At 35.5% G+C, this 19,108-nt stretch overlaps 2 protein-coding genes across 4 annotated transcripts in view; both read left to right on the plus strand.

Annotated features, from left to right (window-relative positions):
- Nucleotides 1-19,108, plus strand: part of LOC309451561 (3',5'-cyclic-AMP phosphodiesterase 4D) — a gene marked incomplete at its 5' end in the record, with an annotated part of 350,513 nt that overhangs the window by 188,043 nt on the left and 143,362 nt on the right. Inside the window, one exon of one of the 2 annotated variants that reach the window (XM_082075312.1) lies at nt 899-917. The exons of the other annotated variant lie outside the window; for it this stretch is intronic. Of the gene's footprint in view, nt 1-898; nt 918-19,108 lie in introns of those variants that run through there. 2 annotated transcript variants of the gene reach the window in all.
- LOC309451564 (uncharacterized protein) overlaps nt 1-19,108 on the plus strand; it is a 34,618-nt gene that overhangs the window by 14,049 nt on the left and 1,461 nt on the right. Inside the window, exon 2 of one of the 2 annotated variants that reach the window (XM_082075315.1) lies at nt 9,654-9,753. The exons of the other annotated variant lie outside the window; for it this stretch is intronic. Within the exon in view, the coding sequence (XP_081931441.1) occupies nt 9,654-9,753 (100 nt within the window). The remainder of the gene's footprint in view (nt 1-9,653; nt 9,754-19,108) is intronic. 2 annotated transcript variants of the gene reach the window in all.

The raw sequence follows: 19,108 nt of genomic DNA on the forward strand, positions 1-19,108 counted from the left end.
ATACTATCATAAATACTTCAGATTGATTAAAACCAAGGAAAGTACCTGGACTGCAAGAGGCTTTGAGAATCATTTAGTGTGAAATTTAAATAGATAACATGAGAGTAATCATATCTTCACATTTCTAGTTTCTCTATGTTGGCAGAGAAAAGTGACAGCAGAGCACACTTGAATAAAGATACACCCCTGAGATGTGAAGAGGGTCTCCAGTTGTTCATCCAAAACCAAACCTGGTTAATTAAGCTAAAAATGCTTTGGCTTTTTTTATTATTATATTTTTTCTTTTGTTAGCAATACTTATATTTTTAAATAAAAACATAGGGCCACATTAGTTAGGTGAGGTTTCTATCTTACTCTTCCTGCAAACTGGCTTGGTGCTGCTTTTTTCTCTACCAATGTAAATGACCACTCAATTTACTCTTTCTTTCTCTTTCTTTCTTTCTTGCTTTCTTGCTTTCTCTTTCTTGCTTTCTTCTTTCTTGCTTTCTTCTTTCTCTCTCTCTTTATTTCTCTCTTTCTCTCTTTCTCTCTTTCTTTCTTTTTCTCTTTCTTTCTTTCTTTCTTTTTCTCTGCTTTATTTTTTCCTATAACATAGAGATAGTGTTTACTGAAGCTACAACGCAAAATGAGGCAGGAAAGTGTTACTAGCAATAATCAACTTGAATGTATAAATCAGTTGCAACAGAGTAAAAATTAGTGTGTGTATCTAAAAACTATCATGTCAAATAAATGTATTCAACAGTTAAATATCGGTTTGTGAACTTAATGAGTGTATCTCCTGTAGCGGGTTTAGTGCTTCATTAATAATGGCCCATCAGCTGAACCTGAGAGAGATCACAGCCTGATTTCAGATATGGACAAGAAAATAAACTATAAGGACAGAACTGAGAGCTGAAGTCAAAATTGAAGACAAGCAAGTAAAGTATTATTGCAGCATGTTGTGTAAGGTTTTGTTTTATTTTAGAATGTTTTGTTTTGTGGTTTTTTGATAGTGGTAGTATTTGCTTATAATACTTGAAATGTTTTCCACTTTAGGGAAAACAGTTTACTTTTCAAAGTGTTATACCTACCATGGGTAGATCAACATATTCTGTTGCTCCAGTGTAGCTGCTCCAGCTTATCAAAAGAGCTTTTGTTAAAAAAGCTGAAGCGAGATAATCTTGAATGTTGTGCTCTCATGCATATTCAGATTTAAACCACAGATTCATATCTACACCACAGGTTAGACTTACCGAAGTTATATCTGTTCCATATATCTGTGGATAAATGCCTGCAGGAGAGAAAGACTCAAGTTGTTAATTTTGTTTTAAATACTACATATTGTAGGAGATAAAAGATGAAGTAAGTTTCTTATTTAAACTAATGAGGACATGTAAAGGACAAAAGGATGACTGTGTTGTAGGAGAGGCTTTAAGGTTGTTTGGAAAAGTGATTTAACTATTCTTGTATTCAATGGCTTTTTTTCATTAAGATTTCAATTGGTGATAGAAGAGAACTTTCTGTCGGGGGAATAACTCATGTTTCTCTGAAGCTCCAATGCATTCTTTTTTTGTTCTTTTCCCTAATGTTCTATTTACCTCTTCTCCATCTTTGTATATTGAGCTGGAGGAGACCTGTTTTAAATGGCATTCTCAGAAAACAAAACAAAACAAAACCAGAAGGATTTGACTAAGCTATAAAACAAAAATTCTCAGGCCCACAAGTAGAATTGTAATGTTTTCATATATTAAGAAGGCCAGTGCACCTCCAAAGCCATCACAATCAATATCTTTTACAACAGAAGTGTAAAAATCCATAGATCCTACATCTGCTTCTCAACAGTGTAATATACTTTATCCCATGGACCAGATGTCATCCTAGAAACCATATGAGTCAAAATACACCAGTTCTGCAATCTAGAATTATCTTTCTGAAGCTATAGAAGAGTCAGAAGCAACAGCAGCTGTGTTGTATCTTATCCCTCAGTGTGACACACAAAAGACACCCATCAATACATTCAAAAGGCAAGCCTGGGAATTACAAGTTGCCATTTTACTGGACACTAAAATTAATAGAATCCACAGAGACACTGAATTTTTCAATCTTGTCTTTTCTCTCACTGGCCACGTCCTATTCTAGAGATGCTGTTAATCTCTTTTTAGTCTCTATGGATCTATTTGTTCCCTTTCCGACATCCCTTCTTCACAGGTACAGCATTTTTTTTTAAATCTAGGTCTAATTAATTAACAGAATTAGACTAAAATAATAACATATTTGGTTTGAATTTATATTAATATTTGGTTTACTGCTCCTTAGATCTAAATCAGAAGATTATGTACACAAGCTTGGTCCCCTTTTTCTGGTACTGTCAGCTCACTCTTTGGAAGACATCTTCTGCAAAGTTGAATTATGTAGAAACATCTTGCACTGACTATGAACTTACAAAATTAACACATTTAAACTCTGCTTTTTTGTTACTGTAGATTTCAATCTCAGTATCTACAGTTTTGAAAACTCAGATTCAGATCCTATAAGAATAGTCTCAGATCTTGCCCTGTTTTGTTTCAAAAAATGAAACAGTCCTTCTCTGATATCCTTGTTCTTTTAGAATTTAAGATAAGACATTGTTTTGGTATAGATAGCTGCCTGCCACATTTCAGAAATACCTCCTTGTCCCTAGCAAGGTTGTGAATGGGTAGACCCGAAGCTTCCTGAGAGCTCAGCCACCTCCCTGAGACCTCTGAGCCTTGAGCAGTGCACAATCTGACATACATCTGTGTCAGGCAAGGCAGCCACATTTGCTGGGACTGTGCATGTATGTCCTACATTGAAAAAAAAAAAAACAAAACAAAGCCCAAGCATAACCTCAGACAAGAAGATGTGGATCCTTTACGAACTGCTAAACTGAGGACTGAAGTAATAATTTCAATAGCTGTGGCTTTTAAGTGGGTTTCTAATTTGCCTGAGTTAAAATAACGTTTTTCTGTTTCTAGGTTATTCTCTTCCTCTAGATAGGTGAAAATTTATTAAAAATTATAAAGATTCTTGAGTCTTTATTTTCCTTAGGTGCCTTTCTGAGACAGAATATTGGCAGGATTAGAGGCTGTCATAATCTCCTTCTGTGAAGAAAGATTTCTGCCCAGAGCTTTCTCTAAAATGATGACTTTTTGAACTATCTGGCCAAGAGTTGCAAAGCACATAATCAGTAGAAGGCTTGAGTGAGGAAACTGTTATGCTAGAAGGAAAAACAGTGCAGATGCAAACCATGTGTTAGGAGACCTTCCAATGCACTACTGGGAGGATTTTCTTTGGACAAGAAAGATTTGGATAACTAAGCTTCAAATGTAAATAAAATTAATAAATTAATTAATGCTGTTAAATACAATTTAAAGATTGAAGAAGTCTTAGGTTTTCAACTACAATAAACAGAATATGTATTAGATTGAGAACTTTCTAGGCAAAACATCCTAGTAGCTCATCCTTACCTTTGCAAGAATGGCATCCTAACTGAGAAATGTTTTTGCATGCTAAGACCTTTTTTCAGTTGTAAAAGGCAGAAGTGAATCATTTATTTGCATTCTTCTCCAAAATAACAGAATATGATGGAGAGAAACAAAAGGGCAAAAATAAAAAGTCATCTAGTTTTTATCCTAAATGTCACCTTATCAGGGTGTTGATCAGCTGGACATGACTTCGCAGGACTAAGTTTATTTACATATATAGAAGTTGTGTAAACAGCAAAAATAAATTTCCACATTTTATAACTTCTTATTCCAGAGATAGAAATGTGCCTCTTGCTGTGATTTGTAAAACTGCCAATGTAATTTGAATGCTAGCTCAAGTTAGATAATAGTTATGAAATATTTGTCTATGAGCACGGAACATTTAAAAATATATTATTACAGCCAACATTTAATGTCAGCAATAGTCTTTAACAATGTTTGCAATATCAGATATAACATATTTTTATGAATTAATAAAATTGTGGATGAATATAAAAGAAATAACTTTACTATTGAAATACTTGCATATCTAAGTCTTTCTGCAATTTTCCGTAAATGATGTAAACTTTCACATACTCTTAGAGAAGGTTTTTTGGGGGTTGTTTGTCTTGTTTTCTTGTTTGGGGTTTTTTTTTGGTATTATTTTATAGGTGGTTTAAGGTGGGAATTAAGAGAATAAGAATTCAGAATGGTCTTTGCAACCCAGTAAGTATAATTATTTAACCTTGCCTTGAATATGTAACACCAACCAGCCAAACAAGCTTTCAAAGTTATAGGTAAAATGCTGACAGTAGAATATAAAGGCTGAATCTATTTTTTCTATGTTTCATGCAAACACACTGAAATACAGCCCAGCTGGTCTCTAAAGAAACAAACAGTGAGCACATTATGTTATACATGCTCCTTAAATTAAGTAGTTTTAAATAGTAACTGTTGCAGTTTAGATTTATTTTTACTGTAAATGTCTTAAAATAATTAAATATACTCTTCCAATACAGCATACTATAAAACTGTGTTGGCATAAGGACATTATACAAAGCAAACAGTGAAACACATTTCATTGCATGTACTGTAATTTTACACTGTATGAGCCCAGCTTCAACACAGACTTAGAATGCTATAACATTCGTTTAGTTCTTGCACAATTGCTTTTAATTTCTTGATTATTCTGAAGTTTCAGGTATGTGTAAAACATATTCAAGGTGTGGCATAGGCATACTATTTGAAGGAACGCATGATTTTTGTGAGAAATATGATGCAGTAGTATTATGAAATGGCAACTTGAACAACTGTGTTTAGAGAAAAATAAGTCGCCATAAAATGTAGACAGTGTGACTCTGGATCGACTGAAGTAGCAAAAGTTCCATGACCACAGCAAGCCTAGGATTTTGCTATATTTTGTTATATTGAATAGAAGTCCAGGTTGTTGTTCTCTAGCCATTGTCAGACGTGGTCATTCTCTGCCCACTCTGGGAAGAGCGTGGTTTTGAGGAATAATTTAAAAGAGAAGGTTGAGGGGATATTAAATTTTATGGGGTCATTTTCCCTGCACACAGGGTCTATGTGAGAAACACAAAACGCTTGAGAAAGAAGCAAAAACTTGCTGACCGAAGAGGTCTTTATTATCAGACTGAAGTAAAGTGTTTGTCAAACTAATATAATAGATACAGTGGAGATGAAAATGTCTTACATTAAAGAGAATGTAATTTTTGTAAAAAAATGTAAATTTCATACAAGAAGAGGCCATACACAGGGACATACAAATGGAATTATGCTGTTGAAGTTGTGAGCCAAAGAGACATGGCAGTCTTTTTGCCTAGAAAGTGCTGATACCAGTGAAGTCTAGTGGTGAACAGGTAGTAAAGGTCTGATCATGTTTTGGGACTCTGGACAGAATAATCCTTACAAATATTATCCAAGTGGATGCAATGATTTTCAGCTACAGCAAGGCTGTCACGGCCGAAATAAAAGATCAAGGCTGAAAACATTTTAGAACAGCATGAATAAGTGAGAGTGCTATCCATGTGTCAGAAAATGAGATAATGCTCCTTTAAAGCTGAGTTTTAACATTTTGCCTGCACAGGAATGTCGGAAAATTATGTGAGATGCATGGCTAGATAAAATGAGGTAAGAATTCAGGACAGAAGCCTACATAATGGTTCCTGAACATAAACCTGGTATTTAAAACTAAGAATAGATTTAGATAATGAATAAGAAAGAAGACATCAAAACCAGAGGGCTACCAGATTAGCTTCAGAGAAGATTCAGGCTAAAACTGGGATAAGGAAACAAGAATTCACTTGGGCAGAGTTGAAATATGAGATGAGAGGATTCTGAGTGTGAAAGACTTCTTGGAGTCAAGGAGAAGTTTCTGGCTTCAAAATCTGTCAGAGCTCGAGGAGAATGAAAATAAGATTTAGCCCAGAGGAGGTCATTTGAAGCATTGGTTGATATGAGAGAAAATTAAATACTGAAAATCTGCGAGGTTTAGACCAACATAATTATAGCATAATTATGACAAAACTCATAACTGATGTGACATTCTCTAACTTTTGTACAACTGAGACTATTTTATAGAGGTTAACAAGCATGACTATGTAGCTCTTCTTATGAAGAATGTGTAAACTCTTTCTAAAAATTTAGCATGACAAGTTATGTTATTTGCAAAAGCATATTCCTCTCAAGGAAAATTTATTTAGGGGAAAAGTTGCTTTCAATGAGTTGTTTGATTTATAAAAGAGTGGAGAGAAAAGTTTCATATTTCTTCCAAGAAGTGAGTGTTGTATTTACTTTTTAATGTGTTTGAGAAAGAAAAACTTTAAAAAAATATCAAGTACCTGGTTATCTACATTCTTTCAGAGGTGCTCTTTTGTAAGAAAAGGAATTAGTTAAGTTCAAGCACCTTAGTAAATCTGCACTGCTCTTCATCATCATTGACAATTATCTGAAGTTAGTTCATCAGTTATGGACTTGCAGACCTGCCAGTCACAGAAGGGAAATTAACAGGTGGGACTTCCTATTGCAATTGTACATTGATGGGGGGTTTTTTAGCTAATGTGGTGTTGTGAGGCTGATGAACACCCTTTGTTTTTTTAAAAAAAGCCTAAGTCAAGTAAGAGAAAGACTTGATGCCTTTCCTCTTTTTTTTTTTTTTTTTTTTTTTTTTTAATTAGGATTCTTCTGTATTTGACATAGCAACAAATGTCTAGAAGGAAGTTAGCTGGATTTAATTCAGTGGTTAAAAATAGAGGTAGCTTTGCTAATCAGCTACTGAAGGAGAACATCAAGGAAAGAGAAAAGATTGATTTGCTGCATTAGAAGGCTATCATTAGAGCATGTGAAAAGAAAACATTAAGTATCAAGTAAAACTTTGTTAGTTTCCAAATTGCTGTCCTATGTATAGAAGTGCCTCTATGGAAGCCTAAGTAATATGCCGAGCTATGCCATATTTTCAGGAATCTGATGACACACAAACTATCAGTTTTAGTCATAGAAAGACAAAGAAAGATGCACATAGCCCATGTCCGATGTGGCACTGCATTTTCAATACTACAATGCTTGCATCCAGTTTATGCAATTTATACATCCACAACGACATGAAGTTGATAGCTATCATCATCTCTGGTGGTATGTAACAGTGTAACTACGAGTTTCTTTGAGATTTATTCTGCAACATGAATTTCTTATGTCTGGTACATTGTCTCATAAGGGAAAATTCAAACAGATAAAAATTAAATAAAGAGTTCAGATAGAACTAATAAGTTACCCCTAAACTGGGGAAAAATTTAGAATCAATGAACATGAGAACACACTGTATCATCCCTTCCAGATATCTGGGTATTCAGGAGAAGAGATTCTTACATAAATTTTAAGTGGTAGGCATAGCTGATGTGATACATATATATTCCTTTTGATTGCTTTACTTTTTTCCCCCTCTGGGGAGGAAAGTGTGAAAGGTCAGAGGTGCATCTTTTTAAACCATGACAGTTACTACATTAGTTATGGACCAGGGAGGTCATGTCTTTACATTGCTAATCTCTCACACAGTCCAAATATGATAAGATCTAAGGCCAAATATGAAACTATTTTGAAATTCACATTTCTATAAAAGCAAAATTTTAAATCCTATCTACATTCAGTTCAACTGCTGCAAGTAGGAGAGTGATTAGGAAAAAAAATTATCCTATAGAATTTATAGTTTTTAGGCTGGCAGCATAGGATTTATTAAGTACATCTTGAATCCTTCAAAACCTAGGTTTCTAATGTAAAATAGGCAGGCAGCCATAGCCCACAGAAAGACAGACAGACAGCTGTGAGGAGCAGTTCTCTCTGTCTTAAAATAGATGTCTGAATCATGGAAATAGACTACCCCAGCAAGCACCTATCAGTTGTCTACAGCAGAAGCCTAGCTGACCAATTTAAATCAGCAAACAAACCTTCTCACAACAAAAGGCTAGTGAGAAAACTCCTTTCTTAGTGTGCCCTGTTTAACTCTCAGTGAATAATTCATGGCAAGTAATGTACTCTCCATTTAACCTTCATTTGTGCTCATAGAACATTCTTCAGTAAGTTGCCACATTTTTAAACACACAGCTTTTTCCTTTTAATTACAGTTTTGAGTTTGACAATTTTGTGTTTAAAAAAAAAAAAACACAAAACAAAACAACAGGCAAATTTCATTCTTCTTGATGTTCATATAAAATGCTTCCTTTTTTCTTTCTTCTCCCTGTACCAGCTACATTAAATCTTTGGAGTTTTCCATACCTTGAAAACAAGTAAGAGATAAACAAGATTAGAGAGTTTATATACAATTTCAGGTGGATTTTTTTGAAACACAAATGTCCTAGAGGTGCAGTTCCTCTTCAAGAAAGGTTTGGTAGGATAATGGATAATTTAGATTCAGTTTTACTTCCTCACTATTTTTCTGAAGGACTTTGAAGTATGTATGATGTAATTCTACCAAACAAGAATTCTATCCATGTCTGACTCATTCAGGTCATGTTTCAATATATGTGGATGCCAAGAGCATAGAGAAATCCAGTCTCTTGTAGAGAATTTTGTTATTGTGCTGATGTAAATACCCAACCTTAGGTTATTTTTCAGGAAGACTTTCTGATTGTCAAAGTTGATTGCTTCATTGCTTCCAAAAAGCCTTTTAAAAGGGTTACTTAAACATATTCTTTTTAGAATATGTGTGGTTGGAGAATACAGCTTTGTTGTTAATGATAGTTGTTTTTGTTGCTTTTTTTTCTACACAAGTTTAAAAAAAAAAAAAGGTGATTTAATATACAAGATTAGCTAACATACTTATAAATTTAAGTGTATGTGTAAATTTCCAGGTTGTCTAGATAAGTTTTCTCTTCTTTAAATGGTGGTATATTTTGCATTCTTGAAATACATACTTAGTCTTCTTGAAGTGGTGGTATTCCTAGATGTCTTCCAGACGTCTCTCCGTAATATCCCACTTTTGTATCTGAGTGATATTCCGCTGAATGATCCCATTCTTCTGAGCACCATGATGATGAAAGAGGATTTATCTTACAAAACATTGTTGTTCTCAAAGTACTAAGCCTGACACTTAGCAGTAACTTTGTCCAGGACCAGGCCTAATTATGAAATCTTTGTAAAAGGAATACTGGCTTTTCCACCGGCCAGTTTTTCATTAACAAATGAGAAAAAATAGTAGTTTTTACATTTTTTTAATAGCAAAAAAGACTGGCATATTGCAGTTGGAAAACATAGCTACTGCTTAACTCTGTACTGACTTCAGTATGAGCATCCAAAAATTATTTTTAAGCAACTATTTAGCTAAGAAATTGTAGTGCACATTTGTGTGGAGCAAATAGTTTAAAATCAGAAGGCTCAGTGGAAACATAGATAGATATTCCCTTTGATGGTGTAATGTCTAGCAATGAAGCTTTATACAGGTACTAGATCTATTGTGATAAAGCTTTATTTCTGCAACCCAGTCTACTTGGACCAGCAATGGTCAGTACTGAATTTTCTAATCTCTAATTGCATAACTGACTGAATCAAATGAAAATTGTGCCAGAATAAAGGCAGAGCAATATATTTTAAGCCCAGCATATATAAAGGACCTGGCTTTGCTATGCCAGGGAGCAAGGCACTGCAAGGCTTCTCTCCAAGACATGCCTTGTTTGTTTCTTACAGTGCAGCTCAGGCAGCAGCATTTGAGTACCAAGCAGCAGCAAGGAGTACCGAGACTGAGCATCGCTGGACAAGGCATCATGGCAGAGCAGGGTATCCTCACGTAAGGCCCTCTTTGTCATGCTACCTATGAGGAGTCTCACGTGCTTGAGTCTGGGTAAAGCTTTAGTAGAGTACACAGTAATTTATTTACACTATAATCACTGAGCAAGTAAACCATATTTATTCATAAGTCAGGTAGTTTGATCCAACCAGCTGAATGTAAATGATGTAGAAAGGAAACACTAATGACATATGTTGCACTTCTTCAGTACCCTTTAGTTTGCCTTTTCCCATTCTTCAGAATTCTAAACTGTAATTATTACTACTTTTTTTACTTGTTTTATTTATGCAATTATGTATACCTTTTTCCTCTCTCGTAAAGTTGCTCCAGTCAAAACTGAATACGCCGTCACCTACAAATGAACAGCTGAGTTTAATTCCCAGTGTTCCATCAACACCCTAGAAAATATTTTTTTTTAATTATTTGTGATGGTAAGCAGTGGCAAAATCTTCTGGTGGTCAAAAATTTCCTTCTGTAATTCTCTGGTTTAATGCTTGTTATTGAAAGATGTCTTTTCTGAACCTACATTTGCATTACTAGTTCTCAAACCCACCCGTGCAGGTTATATAAGAACATCTTGTTAATCTTTTCTGTCCTTCAGTCTTGTTCTGCAGTATAGGACGTAAGAGGATAAACTAGTCCTGTGGATGAACTAGGATGAGCTGTAGCAAACCTCACTGGTATTGTCCTTAGTTTCTGAGAAAATGTTTCCTATTGTGGTGTATGTGCTCCTAGAGATTAGAAAGGCTGGGTTCAGATCTCAGTGCATATTCTTTTTGTATTGAAAACTATATTTCATATAAGCATGTAAACTGGCAAGCCTACATTAGCAAGAGAAAGGGAAGATACAAAGTATACACAAGACCAGAGGCAATAGTAGCTAGGCAATGCTGGGGATAGTCCTGAGTAAAAGAACCTAGATCCAGGGTTTTAGAGATATTTTAATAATCCTGTCTGAAATAAATTTATGATGAAACTAAGATTGCACATGAAGAAGCAGCAGCTTGTTGTGTACCTCTCATTTTCTAATGTACATTCCAGACAGCATACTTAAGAGTGATGCCATTCTTTACATGTTAAGGCTTGACATTAGACTTTCAAGGTGCTCTTTCTCTCTTGATAGATTGCCTGAGTCCCTACATGTCCTAAAGCAATGCATATTTGCTAGAAATACCTGAATTTTTCACCCCATTAAACAAGAAAAGTGGTATCAGCTGTTGCAGGTTTAACTTACAATGTTAAACTCAAGTCTTATTAGACTATAGGGTCTTTTAACTTTGTCTTAAAAATGAAGATTGTTAATCTATTTCTTCAGCTTGTATATAACAACAGCAATAACAACCTGGCACCTATTGCATGTTTTCAGCACTTTGATGTCCATGTGCTTTTCAAGAAGCATGATGTGCATTATCTGTGTTTTACAAATGAGGAAGTCAAAGCTCAGAATGTTTAGGCAAATTTTCCATACTCCCAAGACAAAGGTGTTCTCAAGCATGGAATGGAACAGTCAGTCCTGTGACTCATTCACTAAGCTGTGCTTTTTCAAATTAATTTTAATTTTCAATTTTGTGCAATGTAACAGTGATTTCATTCAATTAGTTACTAATTTGAAGATGAGTAACTAAGATGCAAGCATCAAAGTAGGTTGAATCCTGCACACATTTTATTATTGCTGTTTTGATTTCTTCTATATATTTTCTTCCTTAGTTTACAGTCAAAACAGATACATGCAGATAAACACATTGCTGCTTTTCTTGCTGCTTTTATTATTAGTGTGATTAGCAGTACTGAATGGGTCCATCTTTTAGTATTTTCATTATTTATTTATTTATTTTTAAATTTTGATTATTCAATTAACACTTGCCTTAACTGTGATGGCATACCAACAAGAGCTCAGTTTGAGGGCCTTTATTACTGCCACCCCAAAGACAGATTCCAACAATGAAAAGAAATAAGGGTTGGTTTTGGTGGTTTTTTTTTTTTAGTTACAGAATTACATATACAAATCAGACTCTACAAATGTGTGTTGCATTTGTCTCAAGTAGATGCTTGCATTTATGTACTGTGTATATTATGCGTGCATATATATAAAGCCATGCACATCTTTTTATAAACATGCAGTGTACAATGATGAATATGCTTATTTTTATCTTCTTGGTAGTATTTTAGATCTATATCTGTACATAATTGGCATCTTTGCATTTTTGATTTAATAGGATGAAATGCAGTAGCCCTTACTAATAAAATATTGTTCTTGGATAAAATAATGCTTCCAATTAATGCAGATACATTTCCATTTTTGTATATGTAAACCTTAGCTCTTATAATTAAGTTTGATCTGATACTGCAATTTCTTATGTCTTTGAGAAGTTTCATTTATGTTTCTTGCTGCTAGCTTCTTATAGGCTCTTTTAACAAATCATTAATTTATATCTACAATTTTCCATTGCTATCAGAGTTGAACAGACATTTCTCTCTTTATTCTCTTAATTTCTGTTCATTTATTTCTCTCTTAATTCCTCAAATTATAAGAAACTGAGAGTTTATATTATTTGACCCATGCCAAGCCCTGGGACCTGAAATAAATGCTTTGTCATCTTTAATGAGGACAATGGGCTGGTATGTTCTTAGCTTTATTTAAATCTTAGATAAAACTGTCATTGATACTAATGGTAGCACAACAGGTTTTGTGTACAAATTAGAAGGTATTGCTAAGTGCCAAAGTCAGTCTAATAGTTTCCCTAGAAACTTCTAAAAAAGGTTTTTCTTTCTCATACTGACTATCAAATCCGTGGGTAGTCTGCAAAACTTTTTTCCCACTAATGGAGCTGAGAAATCATAGACACTTTGTTTTTGCTTTGCACACAGCGTGCAAAACACCAACCCAGATGGGGTTTTCTTAGGGTTTTTTTGAATTGCTTATTGTTGCTCTTTTTTAATGCCTTATTTTCTCAGACTCTCTCTTTTTTCTTTCTTTTTTTCTAGCTTCGCCAAACTCAATTTTTGAATTTCACGTAAGACTCAAGTATACTAAGCCCCCTCCTCATACTGATACATTCCTTTTTGCAGGAAGCCTATGCTTCTAAGGTTGTTACCTGAGGACAGGTTCTGATTTGACTGTTTGGAATATGGTTGCAATACTGTAGTCTTATAGTTGCTAATTAGTACCTATTTCATATTAGCACCAGGTCTGATCTTGGTGGGCACTTTGAGACCAAGGGTTTATTTCTAAGGGGCTGATGAAAGAGGCCAAAAAGAAAGCATGTTAGCAATAGGTGTTTTTATTTACCTCTGTTGGTGATCTGTGACTCCATCAGACTTTTTTTTTTTTTTTGTAATTGTATACGTACCTGTAAGTACAGTCTGCTTATATTGTATAGTAATATTTAGTATAAAAATATACTACAGTATATTTCTAGTTATATTTCTATTAATTACATACAAGTAAGAGGCAACATCTTGACAGATACACTTTTGAGAACAAACCTTCCTGAGATATGTACTGTGTGGCACAGCGGAAGTGGTCCTTGAATATTCCATTACAGTACAGTGTTGTGAAATCACTTAGTCAAAAGTTTTATTTTCTTTCATTTTGTGTTCCTTCATTGGTATGGGAATAATGTTGGCATTTATCAATAAAAAATAACCAGGCAAACTTAAAAAAAAAAAAAATCTTTTAAATTAAGAGCTATTCTGTAATAGCCCAGCACCTCTATTTCATATTATTTTTGTTTTTCTTCATGACCTACTCCATCTGTTTAAGGAATAAAAAAGTTTCACAATATGGTGCCTGATTTATGTCCACTTTTATAGGCATGTGACCTGCACAGTGACAGACCAACTGTTAGTAAAGGTCTCATGACTGTACGACCCTTTGAGCTAAATTTACCACAGATGCTTTTTCCTCTCTTTGAGGTTAACATTTACGGTTCCACAGGACTCTTACGAAAGCTCCTGCATTAACCACTAGGTGATATTTGAAAGATTGGTGCCAAAAAAACATGAAGAACCAAATGCTTAGCAGGAAACGTCAATAACATTCCTTCTGCTGTTGTGGAGCACTTTGTATGCAGATGACTGGCACAAGCCTCCAGGGCAGTTAGGATCTTTCGTGTTGATACAGAATGTAACTGGCAATGCATTTTATTGTGCTGTTCTAAAACAAAGTACAAAGGTTCTAGAGAGCTTTACATACGTTATGCATATTTCTGTTTGATGATTTTAGATATTTAATGTGTAGCTTGTTTATCATGTTTACCTTCTATTTGCCAAGTCTATAAAAAATTTATAGATACAATTTTTAATACTTGCTTTCATTATATAACCTAGCTGCACCACCATCAAAAGTAATATACTGCAATACTTGTAAAGACTGTACAAAGAATTGGCTGTTATGCATGTGATCACTTGTTGAGCAATAACTTTGGTCTTTCAATTTAAAACAATTCTTACAGAGTTCAGAGCAAATTCAAAATGTGTAATTTGAATGGTATATTCACTATCCAGTTCTCTGCATTTTTTTACTCTTCGAATGCTGTAATTGCCAAATATGCTTACACTAGTATTTCCTACAATAAATTAACTCTCAAAGCTTTTATAACAAGTTTCTGTCTAGCAATTATAAATGCAATTTTGCTTGTAATGCATAAACTATTAATGTATTTACTGTAACAGGAAAAGATCTCTTTCTGCTGTACTGTAGAGAGGATGTCATGTTAGAGTTCTTTAACTGCGGTATTTTGTCCTTCAGTGATTTATAACAATAGCTATCTGTATGTGTGTTTGACTTTAACGGTCAACAAGGAATTTTATTTTTATTTAACTTCCCCACAGTGTTTGAATGTCATTCAGACAGGGAATACTTTCTGTTTTGTGAAAGTAGACAATAGTATTTATTCACAATATGTAGGCAAGGGGAAGGAGAAAAAGAAAGGGAATAATTACATTTCTAGGTAAGGCTTTTAGTTAACTTGGAATTAAAAATCTCTGTTCCTTCCTTTACTCCACAGAGACTAATTTATCTAGCACAACTCTAAGTGGAAAATCCCTGCAAACTCACTAATGTTACTGTAACTTACATTCATCTTTTCCTTTCATTTATCATTCATCAGTATTGTTCCTTTTTTTTTTTTTTTTTTTTTTTTTTTTTTTTTATGTGGTTGACCTTTAAACCTGTTGTTATCAAAATGCAAGAAGGAGATAGACACTCTTTTCAGCTGCCTTCATTCCCATGTGACCTACAGGGAGAATAGATTCAAAATAGACTAGTTCCTCCCAGGGCAATACAAGACAGAGGAGAAAAGCAGTGTCATTTCCGAACAGCACAGCGCTAGAGTAAATTCAGCATGAAAAAGGAAGGAGTTGCAGCATGTTAGAATTCTTCCTCCACAGCCTGGATTATTACAGGAGATGGATTTCAAGGGTTTTAAAAAGCAGAGGATTTAAAAATGGAGTACTTTGAGATTGAGCTTTGTAAGGACAACTGATGTTTGACTACTAGAAACACTGAAGGAATTTTTCAAAATGAGCATTGTTATGAAGCCAAGATCCCGATCTACCAGCTCCTTAAGGACTGCCGACACAATGTGGTAATGTGTTTGGTTTATTTCTTTCAAGCTCCCCATCCTATTATGACACACAGACATGTCCCAAGAGAGCCACAGTGTTTAATTTTGACTTGATAGATTTTGGATGGTTATTTAAGGTGTTCAGCTGCTGAGTTTCACAGTTAATAGTAAGAATCAAAACTATTTAATATTTTCTGTTACAATACTTTGTGTAGCATTTGCTTTAGAACTCATTGCATATGTTCTTTTAACCCATTACATATGTTTTTCCCATTCAGTAGTCAGGTTCAGTCCTTGCATGTACAGGTACCTTCTAAAAATCTTCAGTAGATTTATTTCAGGAACAAAGTTGTAATTTCAAGCTTTTCCAGTGCTGGAGTCTGGAGGGTAAAATGAAGCTATAGTTTCCATGAGCTATTTTGGGATATGTACATGTAGTTTTGCTGCATAAATAGACTGACTGGCAGAGATAAGTGTCCTGAGAGGAGACAGACTTTATAGTGGCATGTGTGAGACTGTGCTGCGTTATGCTTCATGCATTTCCCCTCCTCTCAGAGGCTCAGAGTAGAAGCAGACTGTAAGAGTGATCTGTGTGCATGATTTTCTTGCACAGTTTTTGTTAGTGATCAGCAAAGTTCTGTCTTTCGATAAATATTTTTTCTTGTGAGAACATTATGCTTTATATAGCTTAATAGTCACCAACAGGACAGGTTTCTATTAGGTATGAGAAACAAATTCCCTCTTTTAATCTCTCCCACATTTTTTCCTTCTCTGTTTTTTTAATAAGCACATAATAGACTAACTGTTCTGGGTTATATTTAACTCACATAAAATGATGTATTTTAAAATATAGCCTTTGCTTAGAAACAAATGACTGATGTGTTACTGTGGGATAGACTAGTAACTAGATACCTTTTTTGTGAGGAAATATATCAAGTTAATTGGACATTAGCCTATTAAAAACTTTATGTTTCAAATAGTCTTCATTCTGAGTTAAAGCCATGTCAGTACTGCCATTAAAGCAGGCAGTATTTTCTTCCAGTTATCCTTTACTAAAAATATTCTGTAGTAAAAGAAAATGAAAGAACTATATGACTCAAGATAAATAGTAGTTCTAGTTGTTCTCAGAAGCTGCTAAGGAAAAGTTTTGCTCAAATAACTGCAGTAAATAGTCACTCTGTATATTTGTTAGAAAATAATAAAGTAATATAATTTGGTGAACTATATGTTCTGAAAGTATTACACTCCAAAGGCTGTCTCCAAGGTAGTGAGCTAAAATATACATACCTTCAATTATTATGTACAACTGTGACAATAAATCAGTATCTTTCTGATTAAATTTTCTGCCTTTCAATTATTCATTTCTGTGATGGCTTCCATTGATTCTTGCAGAAAAAAAAAAAAAAAAAAAAAAATCCAAAGGAAAAAATCCTTGTAGCTAATATGTGCAGGATGATTTGACCACCAAGTATTCTGTTTAGAATACCTGTCTGCATCCCTTTTGTTGCCTCTGCCTTTAGTTATGACATTGATCTGCTAGGTGAGAATACCTGTTCTGCTTATTGTGAATTTGGAAACACGACCTGAGCTCAGAGGTGGCTCTGAGGGAGATCCTTGGAGGCTGACTAGACAAGGTACATACTGTTCTCTGGCAGCATGGAACGAAGCCAGGAAAGCCCTGCTCCAGCCAGAGACCAGAGGGAGACAGGAGTGCAGAGGGAGGAGAGAAGCGGAGGGAACCACTGGCCGCTGCACACCCAGCTCAGCTCCCGACTGTCCCTGGGAAGGTATCAGCTCAGGCCAGCCCACCCTCCTCACACCCAGCAACCCTCACGGTGGGCCTGAGCAGGACCAGTTTCTGAATCGCCTGCATTATTTCAGTTGGTGTTCTTCATCAACACACTCGGGAATCTGTGGGTTTGTCACCATGGTTCAGCACCGCTCTGTGTGGTTCTGTGGGGCAGAATAGCAACATTGCAGGCTCATCACAATCTTAAACAGCACCAAAATGCTTAGGGACAAGTAACATGATGAAGGCAGGAGCACTGGTGGATGTTCAGGCCAGCAGGCAGGGAGATGTACAGCATGTAATTCTCCTTTCTTTATCTGTTAACATGGCAATCCTGCTGTGTGTCGGAGGAGCAGAGGTGCTCTTAGGGGGAAGGAGAAAATGTGAGAAGAAAAACCACAGGGCAGTCTGTGGGTCCCAGGAGCACATGAACTGAATGACAGGGTTGTACTGAAGTATGGATACCCCTCTTGCAAGAGTTTGAGAGAAATGTTCCCAGGATGTTCTTGCCCTGTAGTTTCCCATGTGAACAAAATTCCAGTGAAGAACAGAAACCAGGCTCCCAACACACAGAGATCGGTGAGAGGATGGAAAAGACTTAGAGGCAAAGCAGAGAAACATCTGCTCTTGATTCCCTGAAATCACATTCACCCCCTGTCCGAAAGATGCAATAACATCAGGGTATGTGGCAAAAGCATGATATTCTTATCAATATTACAAAGGACCCAGAGTCTATCACCTGCTGGTAGTGGGCAGAGGTTCACCTTTGAGGAGGTGCAGATGAGCCCAAGCTGTGCTTATGCTTCCCCTTGCAAAGTCAGCTCGGTCAGGGGTAGCTGCTGCTTAGCATGACAGGAGGCAAACCTTCTCTTCCTGATGCCCCTTGGAAAATTTCTCCTGACATTATAGTGACTGAAATTAAAGCAGATGGTTGGTATTTATGCAAAATAAGAAAGTGACTTATTTAAGCAGTATTACCTGTTACATTAATGCTGCTCAATTCTGACACCGATTCCTACTTATTCCTAACTTCAGGATGTGATCGTGAAGTGCAGTCGTGAATCAGAACATTTCTAGGGAATTGTCTAGAATGGGTAAATGATGGTACAGACTTTTCAGTGAAGACGATTGTCTTGTTATTCCTGAGAAGATATAAGAAGGTAGCAAGGAAACTCACTGTAAGCGACAACCTTGGCTGAGACAGGAGTGCATGCATTCATTTAAATGAGAATATGATTCCACTTTCTTGTTCCACGGAAACTGTCTTATTGCTGTTGGTTTTTGTTTGTTTGTTTGTTTTGTTGGTTTTCTTGCTTTTTTGTGTGCGTTTTTTGTTTGTTTGTTTGTCCTTCTTTTGTAATAAAGGAAGAGTTTAAACTTATAAAAAATACTATTTTGGAGGTACTGTATTAAAATTTTGGAAATTTAAGAAAGGAACTGATGACAAGTTGAGCAAGCCAGGGCTGTTGAACAACAACTTACTGGTTGGAAAAGGTGCAATTCATCAGATTTTAGAACTTTACTTTTCTATTATACAGGTAATTAGCCCAAAGACCCAATAAGCCTCAGAAGTATTGACAGCTTTTTGCCACAATTCTTTCTGCATGCTGTGCCTAGAGTTGATAGTTACTTGTTTAATTTGTGGGTTGGCCTTCCTCTGTCTTTATTTGACTTTTGTAACATATGCCAATTCAAGCTTTCCTGGTTTTTGGAACTTAGAGTTGACCCACCTGCAAAGGGCACATCCCTGCCTACCCAGTGCCTGTGAGAGCAGAAGCCTTCAGTGATTCAGTCTGTGGTATTCTGTAGAACAATGCATCTGTTCTAATTTAACTCCAGAAGTGAGTGATATTGCTTGTCTGTGATATTGTGAAATTTGGTAGATTGAAAATTGCTGAAGGATGTTGTCATGTGTGACTTTCTCAGTCTATAGTGTATTTATAGATAAGTGGAACAAAACTGTTGTGCTGGATGAGCTTTTAATTACCATACCCTTAAC

This window comes from Streptopelia decaocto, assembly GCF_964273445.1.
Source record: "Streptopelia decaocto genome assembly, chromosome: Z".
Lineage (NCBI taxonomy): Eukaryota > Metazoa > Chordata > Aves > Columbiformes > Columbidae > Streptopelia > Streptopelia decaocto.